Source organism: Dipteris shenzhenensis, chromosome 9, assembly GCF_047967505.1.
Source record: "Dipteris shenzhenensis isolate YYH24624 ecotype China chromosome 9, Dip_SZ_1.0, whole genome shotgun sequence".
In the NCBI taxonomy this organism is placed as follows: domain Eukaryota; kingdom Viridiplantae; phylum Streptophyta; class Polypodiopsida; order Gleicheniales; family Dipteridaceae; genus Dipteris; species Dipteris shenzhenensis.
The window spans coordinates 52,768,394-52,795,883 of record NC_141604.1 but is presented as its reverse complement, the minus strand read 5'-3'; the positions used below and the strand labels follow the sequence as shown (position 1 = coordinate 52,795,883).

The 27,490-nt window shown below is 44.1% G+C and overlaps 1 protein-coding gene across 1 annotated transcript in view; it reads left to right on the top strand.

Moving 5' to 3' along the window:
- ABCD1 (peroxisomal ABC transporter 1) overlaps window positions 1–27,490 on the top strand; it is a 51,200-nt gene that overhangs the window by 8,128 nt on the left and 15,582 nt on the right. Inside the window, exons 3-15 of the mRNA XM_087378763.1 lie at window positions 865–1,147; window positions 9,306–9,530; window positions 9,700–9,897; window positions 10,015–10,469; window positions 10,582–10,720; window positions 10,816–10,894; window positions 11,440–11,675; window positions 11,835–12,139; window positions 12,225–12,336; window positions 12,530–12,691; window positions 12,926–13,025; window positions 13,790–13,898; window positions 14,009–14,099. Coding sequence (XP_087234889.1) covers window positions 865–1,147; window positions 9,306–9,530; window positions 9,700–9,897; window positions 10,015–10,469; window positions 10,582–10,720; window positions 10,816–10,894; window positions 11,440–11,675; window positions 11,835–12,139; window positions 12,225–12,336; window positions 12,530–12,691; window positions 12,926–13,025; window positions 13,790–13,898; window positions 14,009–14,099 — 2,494 coding nt within the window. The remainder of the gene's footprint in view (window positions 1–864; window positions 1,148–9,305; window positions 9,531–9,699; window positions 9,898–10,014; window positions 10,470–10,581; window positions 10,721–10,815; window positions 10,895–11,439; window positions 11,676–11,834; window positions 12,140–12,224; window positions 12,337–12,529; window positions 12,692–12,925; window positions 13,026–13,789; window positions 13,899–14,008; window positions 14,100–27,490) is intronic.

Below are 27,490 nucleotides of genomic sequence, written 5' to 3'. Positions count from 1 at the left end.
GGTCGTGTGCCATGGATGGATCTGCCGGCAGGACTTCTATTGTATGGGGCTATTGATATCCATAGGGAGTGCATACAAAATTCTGTGGAGTCCCAGACGAATTTTCCGTTAGAATGTCAATTGGACTACTCTAGGGAAGGATCTCCTGAAAGTTAGTGTGAATGGCCTCCTCTTAGTGCAGAGAAAGTAAGGGGTGCACCTCGCAGAGTCATACCCCATTTTCACATCATTTGAACGTCTCCTCACAGTACCTTTGTTGTTCTAGTTTGCATGTATGATGTGGATAGCAAGTTTGCTCTGAACATGTCAGGCTGTTGCATGAAGTTGAACAACTGTTGAACAGCTACACAAACATCATGTGTGCTTCCATCAAATACATCTGTTGCATGATATTGAGTAGAAGAGTCCATGCTTTTACTGTCAAACAATCAGTTTTCATGAAGGGTTATTTAGCTATACATATTTAATTCATTGCGTGGTATGACTTTTCAGTCTGGGAGTCAAGGACTTTCTCCTCTGGCAATGCAAATTTCTTTCTATGAATTAGAACATATTTCATGTTTCTCACTTAAGCCAGTGTGGGGGTTAGTTTAACAATATCAGAAGAAGTCTGGAACACTCCCATTGAGGCTAATCCCAATATTGTATTCTGAGGAATGATGGTATGAGTTGTACTAAATTCACATCAGCTTTCACTCCACTGCTTTTTCTTTGAAATTCGATATGTTTTGTTTGGTAGTTGAATGGTGTATTGTTTCGTAGCTGCTGATCTTGTCATTGCTGGCAGTATGCAAATGGGGGAGCAATGTCTTCATGTTATATGCCGAATTTCCCTGATGCAAAGTTTTTCTTTCTGACCAACAGGAAGGCTTTGGCAGTGGCAGCAGCTGTATTGGTTGCTGGAGGTGGACTTGCATATGTGCATTCATCGTTAAATAGGAAAAAAATTGTTGCTGGATCTTCTCTGATTGTTGAAAATGGAATAAGCTTTGAGAAGCCAATGGGTAGCAAGGGTGGAGGCAGTTATTCAGGTGGACGAAGGCAAAAGAAAAGTGGGTTAAAGTCAGTCAATGCGTTGGCCGGTATTCTGATTGCCCAGATGGGGACCAAAGGGATGAGAACATTACTCTCTTTGGCTGTGATAGCGGTAATATCATCTTTTTGATTTGGAGGTTTTGCTGGGATATCAACCTATCTGACTTGTCATCTTTTCATTTTTAAAAGCTGCGACAGGAATGCTTAATACGATTTTTGCTCTCGTGGATAAGTTATTTCTTATTGTGCTCCAGTGCTTGGAAGAAAGAGACAATGGCAAGAAGCTTTCTTCATTTCACATTAACTCCCCCATCCTACTGGACTCAGCATTGATAAATGTTAAGGACTTATCCCTCCCTTCCACTTTTTAAATATCCATCTGTTATGGAAAGGTAAAACAGGTTGCTATTGCCGTTTGGACTGCCAGGGTGCAAAGTATAGGTATTCCTCCATGTCAGGACACAATGTACTGGATAGAGTCTCGACTATCAAAGGACTATCATAGGGGATGGCAATAACTTTTCAACAGATTGGGGAAATGCCTACCCAATAGGGCTCAACCTCAAAAGTAGTGCGAGGATCACTGAGGAATAGCTGTAAAGAAAATTCAGAAGAAACTGGGAAACTTCGACCATAACCGCTCTGGGTGACATAGATGGATACCTCAAATCCTCTGTGTCCATTTCCTATTGATTGTAATCTCCACGTTCGGATCTTTGTGCATGAACCTGCAAGTTATTGCATGACACTATACATCTCTTAAAATTTCTGCTGCATGTCCTGCCTAAATGCATCAAAAAATTTGAATAATTGAAATGGATCTGGAACTGTGGTCGCTTTATTCCCGATAGGATTATCATGAAATGCCATCTCGTCATTAAGTGGCTGATATACTGTTTCCTTCTTTGTAAACTCTTGGGCTGCCTGTCTTCCAGATTTGGACTTGGCTGTCTTTCTCTTCTTTTTTCCTGCCCTTCTTGATTTCATGGATGGCACTCGTGAGGTCCACTTGCCTCACCAAGGGTGATCTCTGGTATATTCGATCCTTTAGTATGAATAGGAGTACAAGGTCGAATGAGACACGAAGACAATGTCCAGATGCAGTTTTGCTCCAAAAATGATTGCGCATGTAGAAATCCATACAATGGTTGTAGGATGTAGCCAAAGAATCTCAGTGAGCTTTCTGTGTGTTGCTCACACTTGGGAACCGGCTGTGGGCTGTAGGTTCAGCTCTGAATTCCACCTGCAATCCTTCGCTGATCTTCTTCTAGGAGGATTAGGAAAAGTCCATAACCTCCAGATAGAAGAGGAATTTGTTTTTTAGGGATTTCTAGGCTAGAAAGAAAGCTGATGATTTCTCAAGAAGGAAGAATTTGGTGCAGTTTTAGTCTAATTTATCAGAGACATGCATGGCAGAGCAAGAAAACACAGTTTGAAAATCAGAGGTCTAGAGAGGAGATATGACAAAAAATGAAATGTTTGACAAGTTGGGAAGAGTTTCACTCCAAGGGGTGCAAATGATTGACAATCAGTGGGCTATGAGAGCTTTAATTCTGGTCAGATAGTGTGGAAAAAAAGATGTCTAGAGGAGATGTGGCAGATAATGAAATTCATCCAGAAGCTGCGGCTTTAGACAGGAAAGGGAGCATGTTGAGAAAAAGATCCTAGAAGCTATCAAGGTGATATTAGAGTAGATTCAAGTATTTGTAGGGTAACTTGCAAGCTTAGCTTAAAGTAAAAAGCAGAAAAGCAGAAATTGTTGCTAATCTACACCACGATGTCGTGGCATGTCACAATCTAGATGAAAGAGACTAATCTTAAATTAACTGGGCCTTGAAAAGTTTCCAGGCTCCAGCCCACCCTTAAGTTAATCTTAAATTAACTAGGCCTTAAAAACTTTCTAGCCCACCTTTAAAAAACTGATTATCTGACTCTAAGGAGCCAAACTTAAGGGTCGACTCAACTTCTACGGCGTGTATAACTTATTGGTCAAACTTAAGGTTGACCCATTTCTATGGCTTATAATTAGAGACCTCAGAATGACCCAAACTTAAGCGATTCCTACCATGTGCTCGTTGTGGGTGCCTAGTGTGGAATTGTCTACCATTTCTTTTGGTCGAATGTAGACATGAAAACTCACCATAGGCTAACTTACCTCACAGGCTTTGTATCCTCTGTCATGCCAAGGTCATTCCCCAAGCCACTAAAGAATGATGCAAAAAAACCTATGAGTATGCCCTTTGAGCCTAGTGTGCAGGGTGATTCAGGGATTCTGTGGAGGGTGATCTACCTGTGGTCTTTGTATGACCTGTGGATTGACTCTGTGTGTGACTCTTAAGCTTTTATACAGCTCTAGTCACTCCACTTGTGAATGTTACATGGTGATGCATTCCTCGATTTTTTGCCAAAAATAGGTCTTTCGATTGGTTCACTTACTTCCCTTACGTCAGTTCCTTTATGTGTTTCTATTGTGATTTACAGTAATCATAGTAACCAAAATACACGCTTCGCCCTGTAGAAATGTCTAGGATTCCAGGCGAAACGATGAAGCCCCATAAACGGGGCACTTTTGCATGAAATGACAGCACCTTGATCTTTTTTGGGGGGGGGGGGAGGGGGGGGGGGCAAGAAAATGACCCTGCATTAGTTTAGAGTGTGTTGTTGGAAAATAGAGGTCAACTCCCCACCTGGGAGGCCCCTAACATGAGGAGAACATGGGGGAGTTGTACTAGCAGCATAGTCTGCCATGTAAGCATACAGAACTGTCTTGTAGACCCTGGAAGAGGGCAAAAGAGCAGGCAACTGCAGCAACATGTGGAGCGGAAGGTGCAGCATGTTTGGGGCAGCAGCAGATACAGTCTATAGCAAGCAGGGTCAATTGTACAAGACCTACTTTGTAGGTGACTGGGACATATATGTTTACCTTGTCCATCGATTCCTTGTGTAGTGGTGTAAAATATTGCTTTTGATTTGCCTGAAGGTTGAAAAAATGGCTAGTCAGGTACAGCAGACATGTATAGTCTGCAGGTTGAGGTCAGCAATACAGCAAGTGGTGGCCCATAGGGGCCTGCCACAAGTCACCAGGCAGCTGGACCTGGTTGGCAGGTTTGTAGGTCTGGTTGGCCGAACCCGGCCAGATTTGAAGAACATTTGCCCTATAAAAGGGCCGCATTGTTGGGGGCCCAGTTATCTATCATGTGCCTCAGGATTGGTTGCATCCAGATCAGCAGGGAGGCCAGGGACCAGGCATTCAAGGAGTGCCTCACTTATGCATCAGAGTTCAGCTTCAAGGCTCTTGGAACCACTGAAGCCTATCAGAAGGCAACACAGCAGGAGGAGCTAGTATAGCAGAAGGATCTGGACGATTGTCTACTCCAAGGTCATAAGTGGAGCGGCGTTGTGCTGTCCACATTGTACTTGAGTGAGGGCACATTTTGTATTTGGTTCTGTCCATTTTGAAACGTATATTATCTCTTCTTTTGGCTCTATATCTCTCTGGTACTGTGCGTATACTTTAGCAATACTTGTGGGCACTTAAGGGTGAGATTTGATTTACACCTTATGTGATTCTTAGGCATATTCTTTTGCTGTGGGAGTGTTGGCTACAGCCGTCTCTGTTTTTAACAGGTGTGTACAATGTGTGTGTGTTTGCCGGGGGGGGGGGGGGGGGGGAAGAGAAGAAAGAAAGTTTATTGAAAGTCTTCAAAAGACCAAAGGGTCTATGAGACTGAAAGAACCTGATATGATGAGCTGAATGGTGGAGCCTCTGAGCGAGGCATCAACACCCAAGACGGATGCAACATAAGCTTAGAAACACCAATACACAAAACTGTCTGAGGTGCGCATGCATGTACACACATGGATACACGCACACGCACACGCACACGCACACGCACACGCACACGCACAGAGGACACGCACACACATGTATGTATATATAGAGCACGTCTCTAGGCAAACAAACTACTAAAATTTAAAAGATGTATGCTCGAAACTTGTAAAACAGGTCCCTAGGAATGTTTCCGTCAACATCGACAGTGATTGTTACTTGTGTCATGACTATGTATGTGTACACTGTATATGCTCATTCCAGTGATCATTGACAACGCCTCAGTATCCTCTCCCCACTGTTCTACCTGATTATGATCAGCTTGTTTTATTACTTTCACTGTCACATCTTTGAAATCTTCGAGCCTTAGGTCCTCTCCCATTGTTATCTTACACAACTTCCTTGCCACAAGGTGGCTCCACAGCTTCACCTTCTAAAAAGGGTAGTCATCCGTATCCAGGCATGTGTGTTGCCATTGAGCTGAAGTAGGAATAAACTCATGACAAGGATTCACACAACAACAAGTAGTCCCTCACTAAGGCACACTTTGTCACCTTCATTCTCACAGAAGTGGAGATGATTTCCACGAACTTGAATTGAGATCTCCTTCCAAAGGTTCTCACCTCTAAGCTCCTTGCACTTATGTTTCTTCGTCAGGGCTCTGATACCATGTTAGGAAATAGAGACGGAAGTTGCTTGCTCTAGCCAACACTTTCGCACCAGCAGAAGATTGTGTATAGAAACAAAGCCCAGGAAACACAAGGTTTTTAATTCAAATCTCATTCCTTTCCTTCGTGCACACAGATGTAGATAGAGATAGAGATAGATATAGATGACGACCCATGCAGAATAAAGTAGAAATAGTAAACAAGTATTGCTTCAAAGATGGACAAAACCTCATACAAAAGGTGTGATCAGTGTGCCACCATGTAGGAGATAGGGTAATGCTAAAATTGTCTCCTTTTGTATGAGACAATTGTCCATGTAGGAGATAGGGTAAAGCAGGCACCTCAATTTGTCTCCTACTTCTTCCTAAAACTTTGTCGGCTAGCGTGCTCCATAGGAACTTCAATGGGCTTCTTAGAAACCGCCCTCCTTGTTACTCCACAATGCAACCTAGGTCCTGTCTGCAGCCACTATGTAGCAAAAGGAGTGATTCCACACATTCAGTTGGCTTATAGTGTGAAGGAAGTGTGGGACACCTTGAAGGACTTTATCAATGAACAATATGTCACGGAGCGGCGTTTGGCATGCCCCATGACTACTACCTCTCATGTAGGAGGACGGACTGAATACTCACAAAGCGTCTTAGTTGTCTGTCTTTAACAAAGGCACATTTATTTTAGCATCAGTGACCTGCTTAGAGTAATCGGTTTCTTTCGGACCATTCCAGGGAGCTCCGCAGTAGCTAGAGGCAGCTTTCCTTCTTCTGAAAGGAAGGGTCAGAACCAACTGTTCACCATGACGATGGAGGGAGGTACGGTCGGAGTTGTATGCATCTCATAGTGAGTGAGGGCTTCTATGTGGGTGTGCCCGCTTTTATTCAGGTGAGGATACGTTGTATTTGGAGGCCTTCTCAAGGCTTTTTTTGGGGGCAGGAAGGGGGGGGGGGCTGTTTGGTCCAGTCTCTAGGGCTTGGTGGCTAGGCTATATAGGGCTTTGACCCTGGTCAACCGACCAGCTTGGTCAATTAGCTGACCACCCCTTGGACTGCCCTTGGTTGGTCTATGTGGCAGGCTATTTATAGCTTTGCCCTTCCCTTTGTTTCAGCATGTCTTGTGGAGTGTTCTACTCCTCCGCTGGTGTATCCCCCTGCTTTATATACAATTTCCATTGCCTCTTCTATGCGGATTCTCTATCTCTCTTGCTTGCATGCTTCCACGCTGCACTCCACTCACATGGTATTAGATGTTTAGGTCAGCTAGGGACCAAGGGAGGGCAGAGTCTTTGCGCACTGTTTGAGGGCAGAATTGAGGCACACTTTCTGAAGGATGCAGGAGGTGTTTAGTCCACACAGGGGGCATTCCATTCCACGGAAAATCTGGTCGGTAGTTCTCCTAGCCCGTGCCATAGCTCACAGATGGCTCATAGGGGCTGTTTGTTCCGGTTCCAGGTAGCAGTTCTAGGCCACAATTTTCATGATGGTTACCCATGACATGTAGGTGTGTTTTGGGGCAGTCTGCCCAAGGCTAGGACAATCAATAGGTCAGCCAGCAGTTCCGTGGCAGAGGTTCACGGCGTGGACACGAAAAGGGGACGGCACGGAGTAATGTTTCAGCCCATATCCCACCCACCCTTGCTTGCATCGCGCATTGATGAAACCATTGCCTGTGTCTTGAACAAGATCGCATAGATCCGGGTGAGTTGTTGTTTTGTTGCCAGGATCAACAGGAGGAGTACGAGATGTGGAATAGCTCCATGGATCCCCCGTGTATGGCACCAATTATGCTACTTTTAAAGAAAATAAAATGGGTGGATCCAGCTGTATGTATATTCTTTGTGCATACAGTCAGACTCAGTGGCGTGCTTTGGGCTGAGTATTTACCTTGTGTTTCTTAGGTGCTGAGACGGTGCCATTTGACAGGTTCAAGACAATGGTAGTTGCCCAAGCAAAAAGGGGATAGACTATGATGAAACTTTTGGCCAGATCATAGATGACCACCGTCAGATGTATTGTTTTATTGGCTTCTCATTTTGGGTGGAAAGTACATTAGGTGGACATCAAAAGAACCTTTCTCAATAGGGACTTGCATGAAGAAGTGTATGTGAGTCAGCCTTGTTACTTTTCAGTTACCTTATCAGGAAGTCAAGGAATGCAAGCTCCATAAGACACTTTATGGGCTTAAATGAGCCCCACAAGCTTGGTACGAGATATTGACTAGTCAAGGTCTACAAAATAGTCCTACTGAAAGTACCTATATGGACAAAGGGGAGATGTTTGCCATCATTTATGTGGATGATATGCTGCTCACAGGCACAACTGGAGACAGTTGCAGATTTCAAGAATGATCTTGAAGCTTCATTTGAGACATCTGATCTGGGGTTGTTACACTACTATCTGAGCATTCAGTTTATGCAATTAAATGAGGGCATTGTTTCACACAAATTCAAGTATATACAGGGACTGTTACCAATTTTCAGGACTGTAAGCTCATTTCTACTCCAATGGGGCCAGGGATTAGACTATGCATGTATGATGCAGGCGAACCATTTGATGCTGTTGCATATAGCCAGGCTGTTGGATGTCCCATATATCTCTGCAATAGCCATTCAGATATTCAGTAAAGTGTACTCTGGTTGAGAAGGTATATGCACAGCCCAATGACACAGCATTGGAATGCTGTAAAGAGTGTGTTCAGATATCTGTAGGGTACTCAGTCTCTTAGTTTGTTTTATGCCAGGGGGGTGACTTTGAGTTGCATTCTTTCAGAGATTTGGATTGGTCTGGTGATTATGACACCAGACAGTCCATTGTTTATTTGTTGGTAGTTCATCCATTTCTTGGTTGAGCAAGAAGCAATCGTAGGTGGCTACATCATCATGTGAAGCTGAATACATGGCAGCCTTTCTAGCTTAAGTAGAATGTGTATAGCTCTAGAGATTGATGGCATATCTTCATGGTAGCTTGCAACCATCTACTCCTCTTCTCACTGACAGTCAGAGTGCTATTGTAGTGGCATGGAATCCTGTGTTTCATGCCTACATGAAACACATTGAGATACATTATCATTATGTTAGAGAGAGATTGTGTGCAGGAGAGATCAGTTTGTTCTGTTGTCCTACAGATTAAAATGTTGCAGATCTTTTCACCCAAGCTCTACTCAGAGAAAAGTTGGAAGCTTCCCACAAAGCCTTAGGCTTACTTCCATTTGGTAACTGATCTATCACCTTGTACATGCTTACACTATCACAACAGGGGGGATTTCTAAGATGTCAGTAGTGTGGACGCCTTAGCCTAGGGGCACTATTATCCCCAGTTAGGGTGTTGCCCCCCTCTAGGGCTTTTATTTGGTACATAACCCTAAGTTTTGTTATACTTCAGTTCCTCTTTTGCAATCGTAATAAATCATTTTGCTTTATTCCTGCTCACTCCACTCTCATTTAACATTGTCCCCCTGAACCCTTGATTGACTGACTTGTTTGATTCCCATCCCCTAGTTATCTCATAATCCTCCTTTTATAGATCCTATCATATCGCTAAAAAAGGATGCAACAGAGCAGTCTCTCTGAGAGAGAGAGTTCTGATCCCCTTAGATGAAAAGTTCTCAGGTTTCGGTCTCTAAACTTTTTCATGTAGATGTGATCTTAATGAAAGCATGTTATACATGGAAATATTTGTATCTTGGGATCGTTATATTCTCTGCCGTGACAACCTGGTTGTATTCTTTGTAATTTTGATGTCTTCCGACAGGAACTCCTCATTCATGGCATCATTTTGCAGGTATTGAGAACGGCCCTGAGCAATAGGTTGGCAAAAGTTCAAGGTTTCCTGTTTAGAGCTGCTTTTTTGAGAAGGGCCTCATTATTTACCCGTCTGATTGCTGAGAACTTACTTCTTTGCTTAGTGCAATCAGCCTTGTTCTCAACGACCAAGTTCATTACAGGGAGTTTAAGCTTGCAATTTCGGAAAATCTTGACTGATCGTATTCACACTGATTATTTTCAGGTTTGATACATATTGTCCCTCTTTTGTCAGTTCAGTGATTTTCAAGGGTAAATTCAATTGGAATTTGGCATTAGGCCTTAGCTTGCAAATTAGGCATGTGCTTCTTATGCTGTCAAAGATGTACATCTCTCTCCAAGCTGAGCAACATTAGGCAAATTGTCTACTACAGAATATGACTTTCTACAAGATGTCGCACGTGGATAGACGCATAAGCAATCCGGAGCAGCGTATTGCGAGTGATATACCAAGGTTTTCATCTGAGCTATGCGAGGTTATTCAAGAAAATATGACAGCAGTATTTGACGGTATTCTTTATACCTGGCGACTTTGTTCTTATGCCAGTCCAAAGTATGCACTATGGATATTGGTATTTCAGCTTGCCTTATCCTTGTCTTTGTAGAAGGTTTATTGTCATGAATATGTTTTTTCTATCATAGATCTTGTCGGCATAGAGCATTAATTGAGCTTTTGTGTCACTTGTCAGGCTTACGTGTTTGGTGCGGGCTTTGTCACTGGGAGTCTTTCTCCTCCTTTTGGAAAGTTGTTGTCCAGGGAGCAACAATTAGAGGGAGAATATAGACAAATCCATACAAGACTTCGGACTCATTCAGAGAGCATAGCATTCTATGGAGGACAAGACCGAGAATCTTCAATTGTAGAGCATAGGTTCAGAACCCTAGTCAAACATTTAAGCAACGTGCTACATACACAGTGGTGGTTTGGCATGATTCAAGATTTTACTCTGAAATACTTGGGTGCCACAGTTGGGGTTGTTTTGATCATAGAGCCCTTCTTTGCTGGAAATTTGAAGCCAGATCATTCAACATTAGGGCGTGCAGCAATGTTGAGCAACATGCGTTATCATACCAGTGTTATTATATCTTTATTTCAAGCTCTTGGAACTGTTGCTTTCAATGCTCGCAAGCTGAATAGAATCAGGTCTGCCGGATAATTTTTCTGGTGCATTTGCAGGAAATTTTTGGCTATCTTACTTTTTTCATGGTAATTAGAGATTATAAGAAACAGATCCTTATTGGATAAGGACATGCAGTGGCTATGCAGATCGCATCCGTGAGCTGATGTTGATCGCGAGAGAGTTACGAATTGCAGGTAGCAATCAGGCTGTTCAAAATAAAGATAGTGGAAGCTACTTTGTGGAATCAAATCATATCGAATTCAAGGATGTGAAGGTATTGGGGCACCTATATTTCAATCTTTGTAATGATATATCAAGGCGAGTGTTAATGCAACGCTGCCTCCTGCAATAAACACTTTGTATATGCAGGTAGTGACTCCTACCGGAAATACTCTAGTTGAAAATCTGACGTTGAAAGTAGAACCTGGATCGAATTTGCTTATCACAGGTAATTGATGCACTTTTGAGACAGTACGTCTGGACTTGGTGCTTCAAAAAGGTTTTGTGCAGTCTCTGTTATGATTCTAAAGATAAAATCATGGAGCATTCTTTCACCAACCTTTTTGGCCTGAGAAGGCTAGAGTTCTGAGTGAAAATGAAAATCTTTTTTACATTTGGCCACTCTGTAATGTTGGGATACTGAATAACTCTACTTGTAAGATTTCTTTAATTTTTGCAAAAACAACCATGGATTAGCTTGACTTTTGCTATACAAATGGGGGGATATTCACAAATGACTAGCAGTGATGGGTCCATATTGGGATGTTTGATTGCCCTTGTCGTATGGATGTGGAAGGTAGTCATAAATTTGTGTCATTGCACAGTGTAAGAATTTGGTAATAGAGTTCAGGATTTTATTTTTTACTCCCCTTTTTCCCATCTTCTCAAAATGATTATGAAATGTGACATGCCTTGAGTGAGCTCATATTCAGCTGGTTCTTCTCTTTTTAATGGGTAGTTTGGTCATGCCTTAATGATCTTTATTCACTGCAGGTCCAAATGGCAGTGGAAAGAGTTCTCTATTCCGTGTTCTTGGAGGTCTTTGGCCACTTGTTGGATGCATTGCAAAGCCAGGAGTGGGTTCATATCTGAATAACGAAATATTTTATGTTCCACAAAGACCCTATACCGCTGTCGGGACTTTACAAGACCAACTCATTTATCCTCTTACATCTGCTGAGCAGATGAAACCACTCACAGAAGAGGGCATGCGGGAGCTACTAAAAAATGTTAGCATGACCGTTCCCTCAACTTTTTGTTAATGCTGCAATCTGCTTGTCTACTCATGAGTGTACAACGTTTTGATCCTTTCTTTTTTTTTGGTGGTTCTTGGATTTTTTAAATCACTTGACACTAAACTGGAATACTTCTCTTGTATTCTTGTGCAGGTGGATCTGGAGTATCTTTTAGAGCGTTACCCCATGGAAACAGAAGTTAACTGGGGTGATGAGCTGTCCCTTGGAGAGCAACAGAGGCTGGGTATGGCCAGGTTGTTTTACCATAAGCCGTCTTTTGCCATACTTGATGAATGCACGAGTGCCGTAACTACAGACATGGAGGAACGGTTCTGTGCCAAGGTGCGGGCTATGGGAACATCCTGCATTACTATATCTCATAGGCCTGCACTGGTTGCATTTCATGATACGGTTCTTTCTTTGGATGGGGAAGGTGGATGGAGTGTGCACTACAAAAGGTAACCTTGTTGCCAAGCATTTTGGTGTGAAGTTGTTGGCCATTGCTTCTTTTGGAGTGATGACGAGGCTTGTTTGTCAATCTAGGGATGCTGTGCCAGGAGCATTTTTAAACGTAGAACCTGAAAATGGACGAACCATTTCTGTTCGCCAGAGTGATGCGATGACTGTGAAGAAGTTTTTCTCAACAGTAAAGGAGGTAAAGCTGACCTTCCTGCCTCATTTCCTTGTAAGATGTGCTGGAACCAATATGTATGACAGGTATTATATTGAAGGGTTCAAAGTGATGAAAGGTTCACTGCCAATACTTTCTGAAGCTGCAAGTATGTGAGGTTCAAGTAATCCCAAATGCATTGTTCATTCAGAGATCAATCAACTTTTCCCTTGTCCAGGATGATCCATATGAAGCATCCAAAGCAGCAGACTCTTATATTAAAGCTGTTGTTGCAAGATCACCTCCTCGAGGTAGTGCCATACCCATTCCTCTGGTTCCAAAATTGAGAAGTGAGCCCCGAAGTATGCCAGTAAGAGTGGCGGCACTGTCAAAAATACTGGTACGACAACCAGTTTTCAGAGAGAAAATGAATGTTAAAAATAGTTTTGGTGTTCATTGTCTGTGTGCGTAGGATAATAACCAGTCTTATGTACTATTGATTTTGCTTCCAGTATGATTTCTTGTCAATTTTTATATCAATCCCGCGACTCTTCATTTTCAGTATAGCTATTGTTAAGTTGTGGTTTTGATGTTAATGGTTTGGGACTGATTTTAAATCATGTTGTCTTTGAAGGTGCCAAGCTTGTCTGGTAAACAGGGAGGACAACTATTAGCAGTTGCCTTGCTTGTAGTTGCACGCACTTGGATATCTGACCGCATTGCACATCTCAATGGTAGGTTTGGAGCTAAGCATCCTGTTTCTCTTTTGGTAACCATAGTACCCTTTTTGGACAGAAGGATGGGTGGTTCAATTACAGATCAATAATATACTGGTACTCCCAAGACAAAGAATAGATTTTTTGCTCATGTACTTCTCGGTTATATATGCTGACATTCCAAGATAAATGGTGCGTTGCCCTATCAGCTAGATGGTGCGTTGCCCTATCAGCTAGATTTAGATTTAGATGCTCGTTGAGGAGAGACTAAAATGAAAATGTTTAGACTTCACAAGCAGTTGTAGCTTGAATGAAGAGATTTTGGACTACCTTTTGATTAGCCTTCTCCTTTAGTGCTAGCCTTCATCATGGCTGAGTCTGCCCTTCACCTCCGGAGTGCCGCCAGAAACTCAGTACGAAGACTTTGTATAAATGGATGCTCAAGTATGTGTGGGTGTGTGGATTTGTATGTGTGAGAGCATATTTTTATACTATGGTCTACACCCACTGTTGGGCGCTGATGACGTCAGTGGGGATGTCATAGTAGCTAGTCCCTGCTATGCATGATGGAGTTTATGGTTTTCAACCTTGTGAGTGACTCTCATGAGATTGAAACTGCACTATGTTGTGTTTTTAGAGGATGAGTTTGGGAATGTTCCTGGATTCATCTAGGTATATGACATTCCAAGATAAAGACTTTTGGTCCATGTTCTTTCAACACTATGCTGCAGAGTATCCGTTTTTTTGTCATAGCTGTAACTAGAGCTGTTGTTTCTTTTCAGGAACGAGTGTCAAGTATGTACTTGAACAGGATAAAGCAGCTTTCATTCGACTTACTGGTATCAGTGTACTTCAGAGTGCAGCCTCTTCAGTTGTTGCACCATCCTTAAGGTCAAGCATCTGGTTCCTTGATAATATGGTTGCATAATCTTTCATTGAACAAGGGTGGGTCACCAACTCACAATGCTTTGCTCATGGTATTTTGTTGGTTTGAGTTGCAGGTATTTGACTGCAATGTTAGCCCTTAGCTGGCGGAGGCGAATGACTGAGCATCTATCAAAGATGTATTTTAATCAGAACGCTTTTTATAAAGTAAGGTGGTTTGATGTGGACTGCATGCTTGAATGCATTATTTTCTAACAATGTTCTTTGCCTGTTGCTGCACATACAAGTGCCTCTGATTCATTCTGCATAGACTGTACAAATACAATACGTAATGGTGTGCACCATGTGTACATGTCTGTATGCTTTTGCATAGAAGAAAGTAGGCCAAGTTCATGGATCAGCTTGGAGCTGTTCTAGGCCTATAAGGAATATAGAGGGGTGCTATATTGACACGACCCCAACACTCCTGAAACCTCTGATCTGCTGAGCAGGCTGCTCACCACCCAACCATGACATCTACGGGATGCGATCCCGAATCCACCAGATCCTGACCAGCCTGGTGTCCCATACCACCAGGTGGCGCCTAGAGGCCTTGGATCTGCTACTGGGCCTTGGGCTACGCTAAGGTCAGGTGCGTGTCCGCGACTCAATCCATGATTAGACCTAGCACCTGGGAACGAGACTTGCTCCCATCTGCTTTCTCAGAACTAAACCTCTGGGCCCCTTAGACTCGGGCCCAATGTGCCAAAAAAGGTGAAGACCTCTAACTGGTTCGTACCCTTGCCACTCAACCCGAGAATCAAGCCTGCCTAGCCCTAAGCCTCCCTAGGCTACTTGAGCTAGTCTTGTGTACCCTAGTACACGTCAGATTCCAATCCGTGCACATGACATACTTACCCTCCTCTAAGAACTTACTTCTGAGCTCGCTAAAAAACCCGGGAATGTCCTTTGGAGGTTCGGTAATGTCTCCCATGTTGCATCCTCCTCAAGATCCTTCCACTTGATCTTGTATTTCGTGATAGTTCTATTACGAATCCGTCTTTCAGTTTGCAGTTTGCCAAGGAATCTATTAGGAGTGCCCAAGACGAGATAGATTTTATGCTAATAGACATCGCTCACCTAGAGAGTACTCTGAAGGGACGATGGTATATTTATGTATTCCCAAGGAATTCAAGAGCCTAAGTACTAGTTTGGTTTCAAAATTATCTCCTAGATACTGTGGTCCGTTCAAGATTATTGAAAGAATTGGACTAGTTGCACATAAAATTATCTCATGATGTTAAAGTACATCCATTGTTTCATACCAGTGGACTGAAAGAGTTACTGGGTACAGATGATCAACTTGTTTCTCCTCAAGAAATAGTAGAAGTTACATATTTGACTTTCATTCCAAACGAGCCTGAGAGTATTCTTGAATTTGGTGTAAGAATGTCCTTGCAGCATCATTTTGAATTCCCTTGAACACAACCATAACTGGTGACTTAGGTTGAAATCCGTATATAAGCATAAAAGGATTGTAACCAGTACTTGAATGCTTTGCATTGTGATAAGCAAATTCTATCATGGGGAGATAATCTTCCCATGAAGACTGTCTCTTAGAAACATATGCCTGAAGCATATCTTCAACCAATTGGTTGACCTTCTTTGTACTGTCTCTTAGAAACATATGCCTGAAGCATATCTTCAACCAATTGGTTGACCTTCTTTGTACTGCCATCAGATTGCGCATGATCTAAGGAACTCATTCTTAGAGTAGTTTCCAACTTCAAACTTAGAGTCGTAAATGACATAGCATTTACAAACTTGACTCGACTTAAGGCATCTGCCACACTATTTATCAAACCCTTTTGATAACGTATTTCAAAATCAAAATCTTGCAGTAGCTCTGCCCATCTAGCTTTTCGTCTCCTCAATTCAGGCCCGTCACACACATACTTGATTGATTGATGATTTGTCAATATAAGAAACTTTGAACCATACAAGTAGTGTCTCCAAACCTTTAGAGCATACACAATTGCATATGGTTCTTTTTCTAGTGTGCAACGATATTGGGTGTTGTCTAGCTTTTTACTCTCAAAAGCTACGGGTCTGTCCTCTTGGAATAAAGCTGCCCCAATAGCAAAATCACTCGCATCGGCCTCTAAAACATAAGTCCGGGTAGGATCGGGTAATGCAAGAACATGAGCTTCCTTAGTGGGCTTCAAGGTTTTAAAAGCCTTGTTCAATGCATCATTCCAAGAGATTGGCTGGGTAGATTTGCGTCCACGATCTTTCAATATGTTGGTCAAGGGTGCCGTGATGTTCGAATAATCACGCACAGATTCGTAGAAAAATCATAAATCGTGATAAAGAACGAAGTTGTTTCACTGTCTGAGGGATGGGCCATTCCAAAATCTTCTGGATGCGATCTAGATCAATGCTAATACCTTCTGAAGAAATCTTGTGTCCTAAGTAAATGATATTTTTCATAAAGAAGTCACATTTACTCATCTTGGCATAGAGCTTATGCTGTCTTAGAATAACTAAGACAATCCGGAGGTGTCCAATGTGATCCTCTAGCGTTTGGCTATATACGAAGATGTCATCTAAGAACACAACAATGAATTTGCCCAAAAAATCTCGGAACAAATGGTTCATCATTTGCTGGAAGGTAGCAGGAGCATTGGTTAGACCTAAAGATAATACGAGAAACTCGTAGTAGCCATACCTAGTTCGGAATGTGGTTCTATCTATGTGTTTAGCGTAGATATGGATTTGGTGATAACCCGTACGCAAATCAATCTTAGTGAAATACTTCGCTCCGGCCAAACGGTCTTTCAAATCATCAGAACGAGGAAGAGGGTATCAATTCATAATTGTCACTTTATTCAGTTGTTTATAATCTACACACATTCTCCACGAACCATCTTTCTTCTTTCTTAAGAGGACAGGTGCACGCCAGGGTGATTTACTTGGGCGAATATAGCCCATATTCAGATTATCTTGTAGATGTGAAGCTAACTCATCCTCCTCAAGCTAGCTCATGCTATAAGGTGGAATACTAATAGGTTGAGCCCTAGTTACTAAATCTATGTGATGATCTACTGTCCCTTTTGGAGGTAAACTTTCCGGCAGTTAAGCAAGGAACACATCCATGAAATCATCTAACAACATTCTCAATTCATGGTGTTTAAACACGTTTAAAATCATTTTTGTCATTAACAGAGACAACAAATAAAGAAAGCAGAATCAAAATACACTGATACACATCATAATGAGAAGTGTTTATTATATTCCGAAGCTGCATCACAGATACAATAGGTCCCTGAGAAGAGGGAATATTATTACATTGAATACAAAATTGGCTATCCTTGTCCAATAAAGAGAGTGTATGCTCTTTTCATCCAATCCGAATATCGTGGGTTTTAAACCACTCTATTCCAATTAACAAGTCCACATGTTCCAAGTGCATGACATAGCACGTAAGAGCAGCTGTGTAGTCTTGAATCCGGATAGAAAGTGCATCGACCTTACGATCCCAAAATTGCTTCCCAGCTAGAAGCTGCACCTCGTAGGTGTGATCGCTAGGTGTCGTGGAAAGTCCCATTCTCTGAACAAGTTTGTAGTTCACAAAATTGTGAGAGCTGTCCGGGTCAAAGAGAATGCGAACTCTTTGGTCCCTTACTTCTGCATAAACTCGGAAAAGGTCATGGGGGCCAAATTACGAATTATTAAAAGTGCAATTACAAGAAAGTGGGCAGGTAATGACATTTACAGAAATACTTGTCATCGAGGCTTGGTTAGCTCCCTTAGCTTTGGTACCTTGTCCCGCATGGAGCTTTGGTCCCGATGCTTGCAATTGGTTCTTGCGCTTAGGACAATCATTCCGAGTGTGGTCCCGCTTCTTGCATATAAAGCAACGCCCTTCTTTCTTTAACTTCAAGGTGCGCAGGAAATGGGCTCGACCATTCTTTGTCTGAGTCGAGTTCTTCTTGGAGGCGTTGTCAATTGACTTCGACTCCCCGGTACCAGTTGTTGACTAGAAGAACTTTCTCTTGTTCTCCCACTCGTGTCGGCAGTAGTGGTTCCCTTTGCGTTGGCCATGGTATCATCATAAATGCGCGCATAGTTCATGGCCTATTGCAAAATGGTACACTTGTTATTCTTGATCTGAAGCTTGTACGAGTGAGGCAAACCATTCATAAAGAAACATAACAAGGTGACAGGATCCATCTTTGTAGCTCTGGTCTGTAAATCACGAAAGCTCTGAAGATAGACCTCAAAAGTCAAATTCAGCTTGGACATATCAAGGGCCTTGAGCTTGCCTACGATATCATTATCTTCCTCCTCCTTCAGAAACTCTTTTCTGAAGACCTCTTCAAATTTGATCCATGTTGCATGCTTCAGTCGGAGTTCCTTCCTCCTACAAGCTGCATCTTCTTTTCATCAGGATAAGGGTGAAACTGGAAGTGTACTTGTCACTTGTGCAACCAAGTGTCAACCACCTCCTTGGTTTCGGATTTCTGATCTGCGGATAAGGGTCGGGAGTGATATTTGGACCCAACACTGAAGCCAAAGCATCCACATGCGTGAGCTCTTGAACAATGCTAGTCAAAAGTGAGATTGAAGTCTGAATCCCTTGGAGTTGCAGTGTCAACCCCGTTTGATTCGCATTAACTCATCGAGAGCAGTGGTGAATTCACTGAAGGCAGTCTTTGTAATCAAATCATCGTAGAGGCCCTGGTCATCCTATGCGTGGTTATCCATATCTTGATCACCCATAGTGAGCCCGTGGTCTACTGAATCAGCCATGACTGAAATCGGATTTGATGAAGAGGGTAGTCTAGAGCAGAGAGGCAATAAGTGGATTCGAAGCTAGGAGTATGAAGCAAAGTAGAGGCTCGCCATGAAGATGGGAGAAGACTTAGAAACAGCAAGGCTGGCTGAAGAGAAAAGGCGGCTGATCCCAAACGGACGAAGAGTGACCCCCCCCTCCCCCCCTCCCCCGATCTTGGCTAGCAGAGTTCGGTGGAGAAGGCGGCTGGTCCATACGGTCTTTTGCAAGCTTCCGCGATCTTGGCTAGCAGAGTTCGGTGGAGAAGGCGGCTGATGGGATCCGCGAAGGTAGGTGTGCAGAGGTGTAGCTTGCGCGTAGTCTACGGGCTAGTGAAGGGAAGGAGTCTGCTACATTATAGACTCACTGGCCCTGGCTTTTAGAAAGCCCACCCTCCAAACTTAGGAGGGCTGGTGCTTTCTTTGGCTTTTAGGCCCAGAATACAACGCAGCCCCAATCGCGACCATGCCCAGCACTACTACACACCTCTCCGCGCTCTCCTTCCTCAAAGTTCCACGCAGCCAATCGGGTGCTCGGGGTTCCTTGGATTCCGTCACAACATTGCGCTCTAGAGGTGTTCTCGCGCCTATCCTTACGCCATAACTTCCTCACCACTTCACCCTAACTACGCCATCTCTCTCTCTCTCTCTCTCTCTCTAGATCCTCAACAACTAACAACGAATTCACCCCTTCTCTCTCACTCCTTCCTTCTATCCCAATCCAGGCAACAAACAACCCTATAACGATGAACCAACAAGCACTTGCAGGGCATGAACATGAATTTCGAATTTGAGGCATACCTGGAAAAAATTACGTCCAAATTTACTCGTAATAGAGATTCCTACCTTAGGAGTTGGCTCCGATGCCAATTGACATGACCCCAACACTCTTGAAACCTCTGATCTGCAAGCAAAACACAAGATCACACCAAACATGAGGAATCTGAGCAGGTTGCTCACCACCCAACCGTGACATCTACGGGATGCTATCCCGAATTGGGAGATGTCCCCTTCGAGCCACGAGCTGAGCTATTGGCACGAACTCCCAACCAGATCTTGACCAACTTGGTGTCCCATATCACCAGGTGACGCCTAGAGGCCTTGGATCTGCTGATGGGCCTTGGGCTACACTTAGATGCAGGTGCGCGTCTACGACTCAATCCAAGATAAGACCTAGCACCTGGGAACGAGACTTGCTCCCATCAGCTCTCTTAGAACTAAACCTCTGGGCCCCTTATATAGACTTGGGCCCAATGCGCCAAAAAATAGCGAATACCTCTAACTGGTTTGTACCCTTGCCACTCAACCCGAGAATCAAGCCTGCCTAGCCCTAAGCCTCCCCAGGCTACCTGAGCTAGTCTTGTGTACCCCAGTACACGTCAGATACCAACCCGTGCACATGACATATATAGAGGGATATGAAGGCCAACCTGGGTAAAACCAAGGTTATCCATCATCTTTAATACAATGAAGCTTAGCTTTAGTGTTAGTCGTCAACCCTTGTAGAGGAGATATTCAAGACCCTCGTGTACTTGGGATACATTTTCATAGGGCCTCAAGACTGCAGTGTAGACGGGCTTGACTAGAGGACACACATCACCACTACTAGCGAGATTGGAGGTGTAGTGTCACTTGGCATACTTCTAGCATGTCATTATAGTCTCTTCTTTTTAACTCTTGAGTCCGACCAGCAGCCCAATATGTAGGAGACATCAGAGAGGATGAGCTACAAACCACAATGCTCTTGTGCTTTATTTTAGGAAAGAGGATTACTCCACATCATATTATGTTTGCAGAGTTTTCATTGATCATCATATATCTTGACTGAGGTAGACACTATAGTATGAGAGATGCGGCCAGATAGAGGCTTCCATGGAGGGTTTCATCATCTATGCACCTCCATACTTTACAGATTTATAGGCCTTCTGTGAGATGAGAGACATCAAGGTCAACCTAGATAAGACCAAGATTAAGATCTTCAACACTAGTGAAGCTCAGCATCAATGCCAGGCTTAGGGGAGCCGTGAGATTGTTCAGATTATATGTATACTTGGGTTGCTGGCCTTATGCAGGTGCTTGCTGGGCAGTAGAGCCTAGAGAGGACAAATGGACCAGTTTAAGAGGCTATAGGATATGATTCTGTCTTGCATGATCTGGAGGAAGAGTGTACTTACTATTCCACACGAATCATTCTAGCAGAGTTTGCAGCAAGACCCCTCCACACAGATGCCTCTTTCTAGATCATTACCTATCTAGAGCACATGATACAGTTCGTATGGATCGATGTAGGGTGACTGAGGTTCTCTCGTCCTCTATGCAGCTTGCAACCGATGGAGATGAGCAGTGCTGGTACACAGGAGTCCATATGGTTCTGCTCATAGGCATGTCCATCGATCACTTACTGCTATATCAATATTCTCTAGACTTTTCCTTCTTGTGTTTGAGATAGAAGGAGATTCCTCAGGATCTATGGCATGTATGTACCCATAGACATGGGTATCCCCCCCTTCATCCACATGTAACAAAAATGGCCTTCTACGGAGATCATTTTGTCATCTCAGTGAGGATGGCTTCATCCTGGCACCAGTGTACCTACAGATCCACCTTTCCCATGCAGTACGAATCACCATGGGGTAGATCAGGACTTCATCCCATAGATTTCAGATTGAGACGGAACGTGAAATTGCTGCCACATGACATCGTATAGTTCTGATGCTATGTACTCTTTGCGACACACAGGAGGTGGAGAGGGGGGAGTGTGTTTTGATACGATGTCCCAAATTCTATGAGTTTGGTGGAGATATCACTGTTTGTCTTTCACCCATGGATAAAAAGACCTGGGCAAAGTCATTGATTAGAGATGTGCATCACTATTTGTACATGAGATTGCTTGACTCAGGTCCAGCCCGAGACAACAAGAGATCACATATTTCTTCTTCACAGGAGATGATGTAGTTGGAAGACGCCGCAATCATGACCTGAACTTCCAAACATGCCAGGTCAGCAGGAGATTGGGCATAAGGCCCAACAAGCAATTGCTCCATTCAAGGTAATATTCTTGTGGTGTCTTGTCGTTGTCAGGCTGCCCCACGCCGCCCTTGAGTGCATACTACAGTGCGGAGTCGTGGATCCTAGTAGCAGATCTCAGATGTATTCTAGAGACACCGCAACTCCTGGTGAGACGCAGGCCCACACAGAGCTTAGTCTACTCCTGATTGACATATGACATAGATACGGACACACGGCATAATATGACATGATTCACCCTGGACAATGGAGTCTTTTTTTGTTTTTCGTAGTAGCTTATTGGAAGTGCGATAGATGCCATGCGTTTAGTTTTCCTAAAGGGGGTGTACTCTCATGTTGATTTCAGTTCTTCTTGTTCTCATAGCTTTCTACAGACATTAATAAATGTTTTTAAATTTATTTATTCTCTCTCTCTCTCTCTCTCTCTCTCTCTTAGTGAGGATGTTGAGAGTGTGGGTTTGCTTGCATCGGGGGCAAGCATGTTTTAGATGGGATCATTCCACATTGGATCATATCTTCACGTTTATATCTTAGTCTTACAAAGGCATATATATCATGAGCTTTGTGAACATCTGACAGGCCAGGATTCATGGCATAGTATGAGAGGGTCACAAGTAGGGTGTGCACCACACAGGGGATGTCGGAGGAGTTGAGCAGTAGTATTGGAGTTGAGCAGGGTTTCCCCCTCTCCCCCACCCTCTTTGTCCTCTACATAGATGAATTGGCCTCCTTTGTGGACATACTAGGACAATGCAGATAGATCCTAGCAGCCTTTTGTGACGATCTTGACCAAGGTCATGATTGTCAATTCGAAGGAGGCTCAAGTCCAGCGGTAGGCCTTCAGCTTATCAAGGAGCAAGTGAAGATAGTCAGATCCTACGTATACTTTGCTTTTCTTCACATTACTTATACTTCGCACGGCTTGCTTGCTTCGTTATTAGCAGATCCATAGTTTCGACGCTTAAGAGGAAGGCACCCACACTTACTTCCAAGCTTACACTTAAGAGAAAGGCACCCACACTTACTTCCAAGCTTAAAGGAGAAGAGGGCGAACAAGGAAGAGAAGCAACTTTGAAAAAGGAGAAGAATCTTCCATACCTCTATCTAAGGTAAGTCTTTTTGCAGTTGATATTTTTTGGAAGTTTGCTCTCTTTGGATTTGTACTTTCTTGTATCCAAAAAACGCATGATTTGGGTATCAGTGTTGCGTTTGTGTGTCGGGCGCATGTCTTTTTCTACTTTTTAGAAAAGTCCGTCTGTCGGAGCGCGTCTATAGACGCGTCTCAGAGCGCGTCTAAAACTGCATCTACCGGCGCGTCTAGACGCACGTCTAGCCTGTTTGTAGACACAGACAGCCACGTCTATAGACGTGCTGTTATACGCGAAAATAGACGCGCTAATCAAACGCGTCTATAGATGCGCTTTGACAGTAATCCTCTCTTCCCTTCTTGTCACAAATAGAACTTGACACACTTACACATTAGTTGCTAGCTAATGCATGTATTCTCGTGCTCTTGACTAATCCTAGTCCTGAAAATGGAAATTTTCTCTAGTTGGCCAAAGTCAACTCTCTTTTACCGAAGTCAAAATAAATCTCTCTCTTTTTTTCTTGGGATAAATATATTGTCTCCAACTGAAAAGCCTCTTTCTGTGGACACTTTGAGAAAAGTTCCTCATCCACCCACTTGTCATCCAATGCTTGAACTTACAAGGCACAGTTGAGGATCTTTCTGTCGACACTTTGAGAAAAGTTCCTCATCCACCCACTTGTCATCCAATGCTTGAACTTACAAGGCACAGTTGAGGATCTCCTCCATTTCTTCCATCTTTGGTGGCTCTTCCAAAACTGGTTATGTAGGCTCAGGTCCTTGGGTATTCTTCATAAAAAGTATTGTGAATCTTCTAGTGCTCTGGCAACTCTAGTTGGTATGTGACTTGCCTTTCTTTCTTGAACTTGAGGAACACCCTATCTTCTTCCTTAAGATTCAATTCCCTTGTGTGCTTATCCGCTGCCCTCTCATGCTTGTCTTTGGAACTCTCTATTGTTGTCTGTACCTGTGCAAAAGCTGTATCCAATCTCTTACATACTGACTGGCTGCAAATATCTCATCTTTGGTCCTTAGGATGGGCAGCAAGGTCACCTTTCTGTAAACCACTTTGAAAGGTGCCTTTCCTGTAGAGCTATGAGTGGCAAACTCCACTAATGGAAGATACTTCTCCCATTCTGATTTCTGCTCAGCCACATAGCATTTCAAAAGATCACATAGTATTTCAAAAGATCTTACATTGTGAAATTAGCAATTTCATTATGGCGATCAGTCTGAGGGTGGAAAGAAGATGGAAAATCTAACTTTGTTCACATATTATGAAGCAATGCTTGTCAGAATAAGCTGGTCATCCTGGGGTCTTGGTCATGCACTATGGATCTGGGCATTCCATGATGCTTGAATATATGTGCCAAGACTACTTTTGCCATGTGGTCTGCTTTAATAGTTTTTCTGACAGGTATGAAGTGCGCCTATTTGTTGAATGTGTCAATGATACCATCGTCCCCCTGCTTCGACCTTGGAGATTGATGATAAAATCCATTCCCATGGTGCGTGGAGCGCGGGAAGAGGCATCAAAACTTGGGGTGTTTTCTGTCTATCATACTTCACCTTGTGACAAATAAGGTATTTTGTCACAAACTTATGGATATTGTTTTGCAGACTTGGCCAGAAGAAATATCCTTCCGATGCTAAGTGGTTGGTGTGATTCCTTGGTGACCCCCACAAGGGGGTGCGCGGGACACCTCTGTCACGTTCTTCCTCATATCCATGGTGACACATAAATGATCATCTTTCATAAGATATCCTTCGTTGAGAGAATACTACTGACTGGATGATTGTCCTCCTTCCAAAATCCAGATCATGTAAATATTATCTTTCATGTCCTCCAGACCTTATGATGGGCAATAGTGACATTGATTACGTGATGCATCAGCCACTCTTTTCTGCCCCTAATGTATGCAAAATCTGAAAATGAAACATGGACAAGAAATTCACCCATGTCATATGCTTCTCTTTAAATCAGCTCCCAAAAGATAATGTTTCCATAGTTAATGCATGAATAACAGCCAATTGTTCTTTCTTATACACTCGTAAAAGCTTCTCAGCATCATGTAGCTGCCAGCTCTCATAAATCACCACATGACCTTCCTGCTGTAAAACTCCACCAATGCATTCTCACCTCAAAGGATTTATCCCCTTCCTACATGCCATCCCTTTTTCCCTCTTCTCTTTCCCTTCCCCTTGGCTTTTGTTCACACAGATCTTTGTGGGTATGTAGACTCTAGGATGAGCTCTCTATTTTATTCTATCGGTTGATGATTTCAGCTGATTCACCTAGGTGTATTTTCTGTCCCAAAAGGATCTAGTGTTTACCCGGTTCTGCAAACGGTGTGCTGACAAAGTGGAGAAGGAATCTGGGTTGCCTAAGAAAGCTCTTTGGGCTGACAAAGGAGGAGAATTTTGCTCCCTTGCTTTTGAAAGATACTATGAAGAGAAAGGCATTAGGAGGGAGCTTGCAAACACAGGGACTCCTTCTGAGAATGGAGTGGTGGAGAGGAAGTACCTGACCAGAGTGGAAATGGTATGGACAATGCTGGAGCATCGTGATCTTCCCTGCTTTCTTTGGGGAGAGGGATTGGTGACAGCATTCCACATCCTTAACCGTTCTCCCACGACTGCTGTCCCAGAGGTAACCCCTTTCTAGGCATACTTTGGTAAGAAGCTAGATGTGTCTTATTTTTGAGTGTTGGGGTGCGGTGCCTATGTTCCTATTCCAAAGAAGCAGAGGGGGAAGATGGACTCCAAACCCCAAAAGCTTGTCTTTGTGGGATACAACTCCTTGTCAACCTGTTATAGGTTGTATGACCCTGTCAAGAGAGAGATTGTGGTCAGCAGGGATGTCATGTTTGAGGAGCAGGTTCTGGTTTCCACGGTTGAGGAGACACAGATTCTTGGAGAGCCTTTGATCATGTGGACCGAGCTATTGTTCCTGCCCCTGGCCCCGAGCAGGTACCCGAAGATGATCCAGAAGTTGATGATGAGCCCCTGCAGTAGGAGCATGCTCAGGGTTCTTGTCGTGTTCCTAAGTTGTTGATGGAGATGGATCTGCCTCCCGAATGGCTCGTGGAGGAGGGACCATGCAGATCGCATCGAGGTAAAGACAAAGCCTCGGAGAAGGAACCCTTGAAGGTGATTTAAAAAAAGAAAACATAGAAAAACCCGTGAAAAGGTGAAGTATGCTTTGATGTCGTGGAAGCCACTAATGAAGCCCAATAACCCTCCTTAGCCGTTGCTCGGTGCACCTTTCAGCTTCCTGGGGCTCATTCTATGTCCAGGAGCTGAGGGGGGTTATTTTTTTTGCCGAAAAAACAGTTCTAATTATATTACTTCGAGAACAAGATACAAGAGGTCAGCTTATAGCTGACGGGCTGCGTTCACAAACCGGACGCAGCCCAAAAGGTAGCATAATAAATCATACTCTCACGGAGGAATATGCTGAGTGTGAATGAACAGCCATCGGGGTGGTGAGTAGTGCCACCGAAGGCCCTGCGTAGTCTGCTCGAAGAAGAGGCTCTGTGAATCCCAAGCCTGGAGGAAGCGTCTCCGCTTCTCCTGACCAGCCCGGGAGTCTCCCTGAATCTGGTCCCACTGGCCTCTGAGGGTATGAATAATCTCACTCCAAATCTCCGCCATGATCTGGGCAGTCGATAAGGAGGTGCCACCGAGGATCTGCGCGCAGCGCGAGGTCCAGATGTGCCATCCTGTAATGCTGCTGATAATCTCCCAGACTGGCTGCCTCTCCCGAACTCCTGTATCAGCCTCTGCTAGGTGCTGTGGGATACCCTCGAGCGGCCCCCACGTCCCCTGTGTGATAAGGAAAGTGGGGTCCTGCTGGCATGCCTCGAACAAGTGATGAAGACCAGGTGCGGTGCTGCACCAACAGAACGCGCCCCAAGTGATCACTCCTAGCTCTGGTGCTGCACGAGTAAGAAGCCCGAAAGTCCACCTCCACACTTCCTGGGCGCGCATGCAGCTCCACAGGCAGTGTTTTGGTGACTCCTCATCCGCATGGCAAATCTGACAGCAACCGTCCTGGCCTATCTGCCTCAACCAGCTCCCCACTGGAAGACCTTTGTGGGTAAGAAGCCACAGGAAGTACGAGATCTTCCGCGGCCGCCAGCTCTCCCACAAGGCCTTCCAGAAAGCCTGCAAAAAGAACCTGGAAATACCCTGTGCGTACCAGCTAGGACGCTGGGTGGGGGGGCGGCTCTGCATCCTCCCGAGAATTCGCCTGCCCAGAGTCGTGCTGTACGCGAAGAAGGAAGTCTGCCCCTGTCCTGTCACAATCTCTGGCCACCACCACTCTCCTGGGTCCCACTCAAGCTCTGACAAGGCCCGCCCCTCCCAGAGCCAAAGACGCCAAAGCTGCAACTGGTCCTGCTCGATACTAGGGTCGGTATGCCAGACCTTCCCCAGAAGGCCTACGACCCTAACCCTCTGCCACGGTAGTAGGGGGTCAATGAGCGCATCCTCTCTCCTGAGTCGTCCGTCCCCTGAAACCGCAAAGAAGGCGATAGAGGAGTCATCCAAACGTCCTGCGACCACCAGTGGGATGCCACGGGGGGTGAACTGTCCCAGCCAGTGGGTGTCTCCAGGCATGAGGACCTGAGGCTCAGGTGGAGCCAACCAAGCGGCTGGGATCGCTCCGTCG